The sequence below is a fragment of the Rhodnius prolixus genome, unplaced genomic scaffold (assembly GCF_049639745.1).
Source record: "Rhodnius prolixus isolate KJV_2025 unplaced genomic scaffold, Rpr scaffold_11, whole genome shotgun sequence".
Classification (NCBI taxonomy): Eukaryota; Metazoa; Arthropoda; class Insecta; order Hemiptera; family Reduviidae; genus Rhodnius; species Rhodnius prolixus.
Genome location: NW_027411625.1, coordinates 1,436,434 through 1,449,842, shown reverse-complemented (window position 1 = coordinate 1,449,842; position 13,409 = coordinate 1,436,434). Strand labels below are relative to the sequence as shown.

The 13,409-nt window shown below is 31.7% G+C and overlaps 1 protein-coding gene across 2 annotated transcripts in view; it reads right to left on the bottom strand.

Annotated features, from left to right (window-relative positions):
• Positions 1 to 13,409, bottom strand: part of Stim (stromal interaction molecule) — a 37,549-nt gene that overhangs the window by 2,141 nt on the left and 21,999 nt on the right. The window contains exons 9-13 of one of the 2 annotated variants that reach the window (XM_074138072.1): positions 3,777 to 3,877; positions 3,348 to 3,511; positions 2,130 to 2,189; positions 1,139 to 1,283; positions 626 to 740 (exon numbers count right to left, since the gene is read on the bottom strand). In XM_074138072.1, the coding sequence (XP_073994173.1) occupies positions 626 to 740; positions 1,139 to 1,283; positions 2,130 to 2,189; positions 3,348 to 3,511; positions 3,777 to 3,877 (585 nt within the window). The remainder of the gene's footprint in view (positions 1 to 625; positions 741 to 1,138; positions 1,284 to 2,129; positions 2,190 to 3,347; positions 3,512 to 3,776; positions 3,878 to 13,409) is intronic. The other variant, XM_074138073.1, reaches the window with a different exon arrangement.

Sequence of the window (13,409 nt, the reverse complement as noted above, 5' to 3'; positions counted from 1 at the left end):
CGTTTTGTTACGTAGCGGATGTATGACTACGATTGAGTTAAGAATGAAATGTTTTGGTGAAAGAATATTACAAACATGAATTTACTGATTATTTTCAATGAGACAAATTGGATAAAATTAAATAAATTTCGTATTTCTGCCGGTAAATACACACCCTCACTTTTAGATTCTTTTAATTACTAAATTTATTTAAGTAGAGGTTCCCATAAGTGAGTTTTAATTTTTTTTCATTATTTTTTCGTTTAAACAGTTTCGAAACTTCAGCGGAAATAATTAATTATAATTTACTTAAAAAATAAAATCTGATATTTTGCTTTTTGCTTGTAAGTGAAAGTGAGATACGAGTGCATATACTCGTATATGCTAAGTATGTACAACTTTGCAGTTGAACTCTTCCCCTTGCAAATGTGTTTTTTTGTTTCTTATAGCATGTATTTCTGTTTTAAATGTATTCTTTACTATTATTATATTAATAAGTTGGTAATATGCAATTGATTGAAAACCAACACCAAGAAATCCTTTTTAACACAGAATGATTGTATGAAATAACAAATTTTGCAATAAATGATTAGTAAAATTACAGTTATTTATTTTGCCCAAAGGCTAGATCCGCCTCTAAATTTACCTCATGCTCTGAATGGAACTCCTGACTGGCACTGTAAGGCATTAAGGCTCTATCTCGCGGTGATGTTGACACAGACATTTTTTTCTGGCATTTTTCTTTATCAGATGCATCATCTCTGCAAAAATACCAAATATTACTTCACTAATCTTTTTACATATATTCATATATATATATATATATATATATATTTTAAATAATTTAAGGCGCGTCAAAATCTGAGGTTATTGGCGCCACAGGAGCTTTTTTCAGTGCACTACCGGCCTCCGGACAGTGTTCTCTCGTTACAGACAACACTGTCCATCACCGGACAGTGAGCCGTAAAAAGCTGCTAGGAAAAGAAAATCTAAGGGCCAGCAGTTGGATTCCGTGATCTACGCGTCCAATACGCTAACCGTATAGCTAATCCCTTCCCTTCTTTTTCCATATTATTATTTAAATTGATTCAATAAATTTTAAACAGTATTCATAAATATTAATAACTAATTAAAACATCAACAATGATTATAAACTTACTGATCTCCTCCAACTACGAACTCAACTATAGAGCGCAAAGTTGTAGGCTCATTAGTAAAAACATGCGATGAAGTACTTTCATCGTCACCACCCATTTTCTCACTGCCTGATGAATCTGCATCTGCTGCACTATCCCCAAGGCGATCTGATAACAAAGAGAATTATTGTAACAAACATCATACAGCCTGCTGCATAAAGTAGAAAACGCTTCATTTTCAAGTCTGAAATGTACAAAATTGTATTTAAAATGAAAAAAAAAATATGATGGCGATTTCGTACAACGAAGCCAGATTATTCATTCACATCGCCACCAGCGATTCTACATCAAATTCGCAAGTCATTGAGACTCTCCAGTAGGTGACAATAAGATTTAGGTAAAAATTGTATTAATACTCCAAATACAACCAATAGTAAATCGACTGATAAGACATCTTCCTGCCAGGTGTTGGATTCTTTGCTGCTATTATTCCTGAATTTTAAAATAAAAAATTACCACTTTCCAGTTTTAATTTCTGTGAAGTTAATAAAATCTTCCCTCGTAAAATAAGTGCGACCAGAATAAATGAAAGTTGCATTGGGTAAAGTCTGGTTTGTAGATGAATGTAAAAGAAATGCTACCAACAAGTGGCGGAGCAATATCAACAAAAAAAAAAGAGGAAAAGGGATTGGGAACGAATTCGTGATGAATTACTCCTTTGAAGTTCTAAAAGATTATTACATCAACTTTTTCTCAAATTGTACAACTTGCATCATTATCTTGTCTTCATTTCTAAAAACTACTTTTCGTATTTCATTCCGAGGTTTTCACTGCGTTTCTGGCCCAGTTACTTAGAAACGCATTTCTAATCTGCAAGGAGGCCTGACGAAAATCGAACCGAATTATTGCATTAGAGACGAGTGCGTTTGCTACTAGATTACGCTTTGAAAGACTCCCACAATTACCCGTAGTTGCAGGAGCAGGAAGCATTTTTCAAAGTACAATATAATATACCTGAAATTAATGAGAATAATCCATTGTCTTCATCTAAGTCATCCTGACTAGACATTAGTCCTGCAAAACGAAAGAAAGTACTTCATTGACTTAAAAGTAATTTTATTAAATAAGGTTTGATATTGAAAAAGTACGATTTTGGCTAGAAATGAACAATGGGGTCCTGCAAAACGAAAGAAAGTACTTCATTGACTTAAAAGTAATTTTATTAAATAAGGTTTGATATTGAAAAAGTACGATTTTGGCTAGAAATGAACAATGGGGACGTTTTGAAAGTTAATGTTATCAAGCTTGTATGGCTAGGAATTCGCTTTTTCGAAGAAGAAAAACTCAAGCCCTCAACGGAGCTTCTCACCAGACTCCTAAGCCTAAACAAACTGAAAAAGGGTGGAGGAGTTGCTCTAACTGGTGGGTGCCACAAAAGTTCTTATTAGTCGCAGCGGCGAATGCTTGCAAGCAAACTTGTACTGAATCTAATCTACTGTAAAGAAATCATTGGCAAAATTCGCAACACCAAACTTTTATTAGCTTTAAAATAAGTCCATAACTTTCCTTTACTGCAATCAATTTCCTGCGAGGTCCAGCAGCTTTTGTGAAGTGTAAGTACCGTCGGATGCAGTCAGCGAGGTGTATCTACTAATCTCAACATCTCTCTTCTGCGCGAAAAACTAATGTAAACTAAGGTGTAAACTAGTGTAAACTAAAACTAAAGTGGCATATAAAAATACAGTTTTTTTTTTACGAGAAAATAATTAGTAGTCATACGGATTCATGTGCGGGGTATATGGAGGTGTCTGAACTGAATAGAAAAAAAAATCTTGAATTTTGCTTTCTATCAACAAAACCGCGGCTTGGGTAGTCCTCGAATTTAAACACATGGTTCCGATTAGAAATTGATTCTCTTTGTTTTTAATTCAGTAAAACCATAAATAAGTGATATTGGATGAATATTTTCTTGTTTATCAAAACTAATTTAAGTGTTTAATGGTCTTACTAAACCTCAGGGGTACAAATGAAAGGTCACAAACCAAATTCTTAAATACTAAGGTCTTTCTTTTTTTTCTACCCAAGGTAAAATTCTCTATATCATAAAAAAAAACTTACTTATCCTTATTGTCCATCAGTATTGCCAAAATAAATTCAAAAAAGTTCACAATTAATGATGGATAAAAAACAATCAAGGTGAACTTTAGGTTGCGACCAAATAAGGTAATATACCTTTAGATCCCAGAGAACGTCCATTAATCACTCCTTTGTACAATTCCGCTTCGAGCACATTAAGTCCCCTGTTGTTTATAATGTTGAAGCCACAAAGGAGCTCAATTTTCTTCCATCTATGCACTCTTTCTGCAAGCTCTTGCGTGACTTCATTAAGTAGTGTTCTAAAAGAGAAATATTAAAAGTTTGATGTAAAAGAATGAATTAGCCGAGTCACAGCGCGCTGGCCTAGAACAGCGCAGGTTTCGAGGACGAGTCCACGCAGTACTATCCTTAGAATCTCATAACTAAGACCTTTAAACTTTGCTATCCGTGGTGAGCGGTGATGCCAGTAATCAGAAAAAACGCCAGAGGACAGCACAAGTTCTGTGTTTCGTTCACGTCAAGAAATATATTTATTATCGTACATTCTAAATAAATGATAAATACCTTGCTTCAACAATACTCCGGTCTACTTCGTCTATGGATTTCCCGTGCGTCGAGACAAACGCTCCTACTAAACTGGAACGCTTCTTTCTTAATTTTTCACACTGCAACAAAGTAAATCTTTGAGTGACACTAATGGCATTGAAAAATAAAAAAACGGGTGCGAATAGAACTTGCTCTTGTAAAAATTCAACAATTACCAATCTTTAAAGGATTACCTTGCCCTAAAAACAATAAATAACTATGGCGCAATTTATACAGAGCACTGTACTGACTTGAGTAAATAGCCATTAAAACAAAAACAGATGAAACATTACAGTAAGATTCACATTATTCCTAAACCAAGATTGCTATGTACTGGGCGTAACAAAAGTTTTTACGCTTTTGGCTATTTTGCTTTAATAAATATTAAAACATAAAACTTCGAAGTATTTATTTATTTCATTGCTGTTTATCATATCAACCCAATTAATCAATTTATCATTGGTACCATGAAGGTTTTTTGGAGGCAAAGAATCCGTTACAAAATGTTTTCACCTCTTCATCCGCAATAAAATTTTTATCCCGCAAAAATCAAGCAAATAAACAGAATAAGAGGTGGTAAAAAGAAACGAGTTACGGGCTATAAGCAGGGCGAAAAAACTCGAACTTCAGCTCAATTACTTTTGGGGAAATCTGATGCGAAGTATGTGGACTTGCATCAAGAACTTTTCTGCATGCCTAAAGAGGAGTATTTTTCAGCCAGAACAGTCTGGACCCTCCCCAATTAAGCTGAATGTGACAGCTCGCCTAACTCAAAACAGAGCTTCCTCCAAACTCTCACGACATGCAGAACAATATCTTTTTCGCAAATCTTTTCCATTAAAGCCTAGCCAAGTGTAACTCACTTTTTTTGAATTTCCGCTCTATCAAACCTCAACTAAACATTGATATATACTTAAAAGAGAACCAAGTATTCGTACAATATCAACGCAATAATATAAACAGTTCACTTAACTAAATGAAAAAGAAAAACGTAGACTTTTGTTTCACCCTACTACATTAAGGGGACAGATTTGCTATTACAGTACTGAGTAGTGATAGGGCAATTAACTCAGAAGCGGAGTTCTGGATTCAAGCCCGGTTACAGTTTTCTGATTTCACTTTCAGAGAAGGCTCTACATCTCATGTCCGGTCTATAAAGATAGTACTATTTGAAAGCCGGCAATGCCCTGAGCAGTCTCCGGACGCCAATCACCTCAAATGTGTATGCGCCTAATTTAGGAATAAATAACTATTAGAAACAACACTGGACAACCCTAACATATTAAGAAATTTTATTACAAAAGCACGAAGGCAACTTCTTCAGTGCATGCCCATTGGGTTGACTACTTTTTAGTTTTTTGTTGTTCGTTAATTAAGTAGTGCAACCCTTGTAATTTTCTGTGTGGACACCACCACATAATCAATAGGTTGCTGGCAGGATAAGCAGTTTTTTTAAATTGCTCGGAGGGATGAGCTAATTTAACATATTTTGGTGGGTGATGGCAATAAGCCCGTGTCTATCCGAATTCTTAACATTTTAGACACTGGATGATCCTTTCTCTTCCTTTTTTGGTTCGCCAACACTAATTTTAGTGAACAAGAGATACATGAAGGGTACAAAATAAAATAAATTTATCAAATTCTTCTCCACAAACATGTGAAGATTTACATTTATCTTGTGATTACAAACAAATAAATGAGTTATATAACAGCAAGTCTAATGTTACCAAGAAATTTTTATGACTGAGAGGCATTATTTCTTTTTGTTTGTTTTTGACTCTTCTTTACTTTTGTCTTTCAGTTACTTAATTATTCCAGCGAAATTTTATTTAATATTAGCATTCATTTTAATTGTTACTAAATATTAATTTCTTTTTTTTCAGTTTCATTTTTGTTGGGTAATTTTTCACTTTTATTTTCCCAGTTTTTGTTTAGTTTCTGCTAACTTTATGTTTTTATTACTTTTATTATTGTCACAATTATTTGGTGACTTGTATTTTATATTTTTGTAACCAACTCCTGCTACAGAATGTATTTTATAAAGCAATAAAACAATTATTATTATTGATAGTAGTAGTATCACCCTGAAATCTAAAGCGCTAGATTAGAAAACAAAAATATTACAATATAAATGCAGATCAAAATTAAAAGTGTTCTTTTTGTTTATTTTGAATTTTATCTAGTAGGATATAGATCTGAAAGATGGTTTTTGCTTTTTCTTTTTTCTGCAACAGTATTGCGAATATCTCAAATTTTCGAAATATTTGGTTTCATGGTTAAGAAATATTTTTGAAACCAATTCTATGAAGGTAAAAAGTAAACGTTGATAAATAAAAATTCCAGAAAACTGGAGCTTAGTAATAGTAATAATAATAATAATAATAATAATAATAATAATAATTAATAATAATAACAATAATAACGTAGTATTATTATTATTATTATAAATTGTTTTATTTATTATACATTTTTAACTTTACATAATTTAGATACAAACTAAAAACAAACGAAGTGCAAAGACATAGTCCATTGCAGAGTTACACTCAACTACTATAAAATTGAAAAATACAAAATTATAATAAAATATAAATTAAATTCAATTGAAACTAAATAAGAAATTAAGCATTTATGTGAATTTAAAAAAGAAAATGTTCTACAAAACAAAAGAATGAACATTTTTACACACATAAAAATGAATAAATAAATTAAATAACAATTTTTTACTATCATTAAGCTCCTTAAATTTATTTGTAACTGATCAATAAAATTCTTTTCTTTTTGATGTACACACCTGTTTGCATTTCCTATTACTTTCAATATCGTACTTCTGACCAGATTCAAACCCGTATTACGAAAAAGATTTAAAAGTTTCATTTCTAGATTGTTTACAATCAAAATCATGTCATTTATGCTTGAAATTTATTGAACTTCGGACATCCATGTTATGTTTACGTTTACTGAAACTACGTAATATATTGAACTATCATAGCTACAAACATATGAACAGCTTCCTGTACATTTGTTTCGAACCTCATTTATTAAATTGAAACTTTTTTCTAATTTATTTTTAAAATTAATATTATCCAAGGTAATTTGGAAACTTTCCCTTGTAGCTCCTATCCAATGCAAATTAAATTAACTGAAATACTTTTCCCACAAAAAAAAAAATTATTCCATAAATATCTCAAACAAGAAAAAAAGTATCAAAATTCTTAACAAAATTAAAAAAAGTTAAATTTTTAATGTTCTAGAAGTTTAAGATCCTCTTTCTTCGTTGTAAGTCCCTCCTCATTATCCCAAAAGTACTTCCTGTTATAATAAAGCAAACAACGACTCCTCAGTGATACTTTAGCTTCCTTGTTTTTATTTAATATTTTCTGCTTAACTTCTTGTTAAGCCAACTTTCTTGTTTTTTGCCTATCCAGAAGTGACATGTCTCTGTTAATCTAGATGCCAGTACCCATAAGTTTCCGTGTATTACTTAGGACCATTCCACTAGCAGCATTTGACCTTATCCTAATAGATAATACTCTATCTATCAACAATTCACCAATTCCAAGAACATTATCAAAAAATTCCTTTACTACAGGATACCAAATTATCGCCTTCTTTGAAACATGACACCCTCAAATTATTAAATTCTTTGCTTTCGTCTTTCTCAAGAACACTTCTATGCTTTTCTTAATACTTTTATTTTCCTCCTTGAGGCATAAAACTTCTTTCTTCAAATTTTCATTTTCAGTTATTATAAGGTCTAACTTGTTTTCAAGTACTATAAATTGTTCTTTCGTCGGAAATCTTGCAAGCTTAGCATCTAGCATATCATTTATTTTACTCAATAAGATATCATCTCTATCACTTGATTCTCCTTGACCTTTTTATCCATAATTTCCTCAGGTGAAGAATACCTGCTTTTATTTCCGTAATTTTTATTACTCATTGCATTATTACGCAAGAGATGAGCCCAGTAGCAACATTACCGGCAACAGGTATGGTGGGCGTGGCCAGCGAACTAGCCCTCAATTCCCTAACACTTGCAACCACAATACTTCACTAATTTTTGCAACAAAACAAATAAATCCAATTGTAATAATTTCACTTGTTAACTAATTAATTATAGCTCAAATTAATAAATAAAACAACTTAATTTTAATACAATCCAACAGTTCACACTTTATGGTATAATTTTAAAAAAAATAACGAAAAACTATTACTTTAAACCAAATTAAATGTAAAATAATCCGAGCACACTGAAATACAATTTTCTCTTATAAATACTGTGTGCAAACTCTGGAGCTCAGTTATTTCAATTTAATATGTTTTTACTTCCGTTAGTAAGGTTTTGGCTGAAATTCGTTGGGCGGAAGCATGATTTTCCTGCAAGGATTTTTCAGTACTTTCACACCATGCTTTCCTTAAAACTTCTTAAGTACACCCATACAGACCTACTACTATTAATTAAAACACTCCCATTTTTAGGGAGTTCTGGGGACATCTCAGCGTTCGTTTCTATAAACGAAAGAAACGAAACAGTTACTCTTTTATAACTGCCATATATGCCCAAAAGAGGGTAAAAGACAAAAGTCTAACCTGGATATACAATTTTACAGAGCAGATAACTGAGTTTTTAAGATGTTTATGGAAAACAGCTCAAGATTTGAAAAATTTCTCTGAAACTTTTTTTTTTTAAGACGCTTAGAAGCTTTAGAAGCTGAGAACTTATTATTCGCATCAATTTTGAATGTAATTTTATAGTCTCGGAAAGAAAACAAAGGCCCTGCCTAAGCGATTTTACACTCTATCATAAAAATCAGCCAGAAACATGTACACTTTTATACACAGGTAGTTTTTAAAACATTTATGAATGTTAATTGCAATCGTTTATTTAAATGTATTTTTAGTTTAAATTAGGGATTATGTGTCTTCTATAATTAATTGCGTTCGGCTATCCTTTTATCTAACATATATTTTTTTTATTTTGTTTTGTCTGCCTATAAGTCTAGGGTTGCTTGTGTTAAAATTTTAGCTGTGTGTTATGGTTAGAACATGTCTCTAATATGTTACTGAGTGAAATATGTTAGAGACGAATACCATAATCATAATATAAATAAAGATCCTAAAATTCAATTTACAGACAATACAAATATAACCAACAAAACAAAATGCAATACATACAAATAGAAAAAAGAATAGGTCAACAAGAAACCGAACACACATAAGATTTATTGTTTCAATTCATGCCCATTAGTTAATTAGAATAAAAATATAGATAACACTATTTTTTGTAAAAATTCAGGATACAGATAATGAAATTCTAAAATTGAATTTTTGTTCAAATAGAAAGTAAACTGCAACATATTGTTAGTTCTGAGAAAAATAAATTAGGAATAAGTTTATTTAAAAAAATAATAATAATACAATAATGGTCAACAGCATGGTGCTGTTTATATAAAGAAATTCACAAAAGCTTTTGCAACACCAGCCTCTAAAACAATACAAAGAAACAACATAAAATAAAACAACGTAACCTAATATCAGATGAAGCGACTAAGTTAAAAGCGAAACAAGAGAGGTTTTTTTCGCAGTGCTCCTTGCAATGCTTTAAAACATATAGGTATAAACCAAATACAAATAAAAAGAAAATGGATTATAGAGCAAAACGTAATGTTTGTATGCGCTTGCTCGTGACAAATAAACACAGAATAAACCCTATAAAAAAGTTAAAACAGATACAAAAGACATTCTTACTTTCTTTAGCTCCTCCGAAAAGGAAAAAGTATAATTGTGGCACATTTTTGGTAATGATTTTTTATCGGAAATACATGTTTCGAAGTTCCGTAATTAGTTTTTAACGAATGGTCAATGCACGTGTCGATATGACCAGAAAAAAAAAATAGAAAGCTCAAAATATGGTATTACGTACAGATAACATTGTCGCGTTTGGTTCTTCTATTATTATAAAAAAAAAAAAGCTTAAGGGTGCGGAATTCTTGAACAACATGATTCTTATCTACCACCCCAAATCATACCGAAAAGAAAGACCTAAAGGCCCTCCCTCTTCCTTTCTGTCTAAAATATTGTAAGGTATCCCAGACTTCTGTCTCTTACATGCGTCCTCTTAAAATCTGTCTGCTCTCTCGAACATAATAAACCGGCTCACTGACCAGATACACCGTATCTTTTATTGCTCAAGTTTTAACCGTATTCTAAATTCTGTCATTTAGAGCGGATGTAAAAGTATAACTTTGGTAAGGAACGCTTCACACAATGCAATTGTTACAGTATTAACAGGTAATTCACAAATTATGTGTACTTAATGAAGATTATCTTCTAAAGCGAGAAAATCTTGAAAATTAAACAAATCAAGCCACAAACAGTAGTTGATAACTAAACAGAGTTTGAGCTTCCTGTGATTTTTCGTTTTAAGATTTCTGTTCACGATCAACATTCGTAAAGAGTTTTTTTAAAAAAAGAGAACCTCATAAAACGTATATATTCGTAAAATCTCAATTAAGGCAAATCGACATCATTTAGCGAAAACAATGAAAAAGTAATTTTGATATCCAGAAGACACCGTGCCTGCCAAGCTGTGCTTGTTTTTAAAATAATTTTTTATATTTAAACATATTTTCAATAGCCACATGCTCAATAAACATGAAAAATAAGGAAAAGAAGGGTAACTTTCTGAATGTCACAATGAAATATTTGATCCAACATTAAAATTTACCTAATTTAAAACTCCGATATTTCTAAGCAGGTTCTAAGATGGTCTTGATTATTTCCTTGCCCAATCCAAAGATATTTACAGCGTTACGACCCTAGAAATAAAACTCATTTACACATTAAATATAAAAGTTAAAAAAATAAAATTAAAAAGGATTTCTATACAATTCTTGTTAATCACTTTTCCACCCTAGCAAAGTAGAAACAAAAAGAATACGTGTAGTTCATAAAAGCACAAAATGGAAGCGAAAAAGGTGTCAACCCAATTAGAATAAAGAAAACATTTTTATAAAATACTCCTCGTAAAAATCCATTTTACAGTCGCATAAATAGAAAGGCTAGAGAATCAGGAATAAGACCTATTTTTTATTCTGGACGATGTTGAATTTTTCTCCCACTTCGGTGATTTTATTTAAATGCAGAAAATTATTTCTACTTCCAAGTTTTCTAGCAAACTCTACATCTATTACATAAGTGACGTTTTAACGTATATATTATACGTATCATAATACTTGAAGTAATACCTAGGCATATGAATTTATAACTAATTTCATTAATATTAGGTGAGGTTACAAAGAAAACTGTCGAATGCTGATACTATTGTTGTAATAAATCTTCATAAGATGAACTTATCAATTTTTTTGAAACACTTTATCCTCTGGGTGTTAGCCATGAGTTTGCTTATGTACCATTTGACAAGTACAACAGCGAGACTCTTTCTTTCACCAACAACCTCTTTACCGGCGAACTCGTTCAGTAAAAGCTATTAAATTGCAGCAGGACAGTTGGCGCCTGAGATCGCACCCACTTTCGAAATGAAATAAAAAAACCTGGACTGATATTACTGATGAGCTAAAGCCAGACTAATAAATACACTAAATAAATTAGTCCCGAAGAGATTTAATAGTGTTAAGCAAAAGCTCCTCACAGAAATATATTACTTACTGACGAAAATACAGAGGAAAAATTTTGTTGAGCAAAAATGAAAATATACTTGCTCACAGTTTTAGAGAAGCCCAGAAAAATGTTTGGTGAGTTGAAGGAGACCATAGTAGGAATTCCGTTACGGTTTAGTGATTGGTTCTAAGTTCAAACACGAATACTTGTATTGTATGTGAGTAAAGACCTTACCCGGAAAGTTTCCAGAGGAGTATTTTAAAATTTGTAGTTATACCACTGTTTGCTAAGTAAAACTGTTTAGAAGAATAATCGAAATCACTACCGGAAAAATCTGTGCAAGTATTTTGATTGGCGGAACCCCTGACGACGCCCAAAAATTGAAAGGAAGGTCTAGTGGCTCCCACCCTCTTCAACTACCAAATCCCAATCCCGTATGCAGACAAAGAACAATTCCTGGAATTATCTTAGGACGTCATCTCACAAGGATCCTACATGACTTATAAGGCAAGAAAACTAACTGCACTGTTTACTAGGAAAACATTCCTATCACTACAAAACTTAAAGACTGATTTACTTAACAATCATACGACCTACCTAGACCTAAAAAGCTGAATTTGAGGTAAGTGAGTTCATCTAATAATATCCCCTAATGTCATCGTTATCAACTTAACTCTTCCCGGAAACCTTAGGAGTTGTCTAAAGAACGCGTGGCCTAGAGACTACCTAATTAAATGAAATAATGTAAAGTTTATAGGTAAGAAGGACTCCAATGGGGTTGCTCTTTATAAAGTCCCACATGTACGTGTTAGTATTTCTGCGATCATTTTTGCTTGTTGTACTCTACTGTATAGTTGTAAATGAATAAATCTAAAATAATATTGGTGTGGGGGGGGAGATGCTTAAAACTTACTGTTATCTAAAAACTTCTTATTCATAGATTTAGAACAAGTTTATGGTCAAACTTAATATTAAAAATCTAAAAATGATTGTTATTTTCTCTAATCTACAATAAAGGAAAGTAAATAAGTAATTTAAGCATAATAGCTTTAAAAGTCGGCGTCTCTACTAGAAAGACCAGAATGGAGATGGTTGAAAATCCTAAGTCGGTAAGAATTAAAGAAAAGCACAAAAATCTCAGGTAATAAAAAGATTGCTTTCTCCACAGCTGGCCTTTTAGGTTTATTTTATTGTTTTTATTACTAATTGGTCCAAATGTCTCGCACGTTAATGACCTCAGATGTTGAAGCGCCTTAAATTCAAAAAAACAAACAAACCAAATTTGGAATGGTGAGATTAAGGGATCGACAAACATAACACTTTACAACACAATTAAAAATAATACTTAAATATTTTAAAATATTATCAAATATATACATTTCAAAGGAATTATTAATCAAATACAAGCCTATAAAAAAAAAACAATAACCAAATGCAGATGATTTTTAGTCAGTTTTTCAGGAAGGGGATACAAGGACGAAGATGTTAGTTATTACCTAAATAAGTCACACATTTATGTACATTCGTTTAATAAATATACACATTTTAAAATTTGCGTAAAACATTATTAGGTTTCTTTTTAATAAACTGTGAAAACAAAATATAAAGGAAAAAATAGAAATTATGAGTAGAGCTGTCAAGCTCTAATGCAATAATTAACAAAGAAAACTACATACATTTTTAAAATTTACTTTGTGCGCGCATTATTAGACTTGAATTAGATTTTTATTGAGGGTGACTGTAAAGCCAAATCTATTCGGAATAAAAAGATCCCACTGTAATAATTGAATTCTCAGTGTATGTCAAAGATTTATTTATTTATCAAAACCAGTATTATCCATTTTTTATTTACTTGAAACGCATCAACTCTGAGGTCATTGGCGCCCGGACGTTTTTTCAGTCCAGAGCCGTTCCTGGAAAGTGTATCATTATTACAATATTCGTTCTATCTGAAAATGAACAATATAAAAACATCGAAAATCTAGCTTAGAT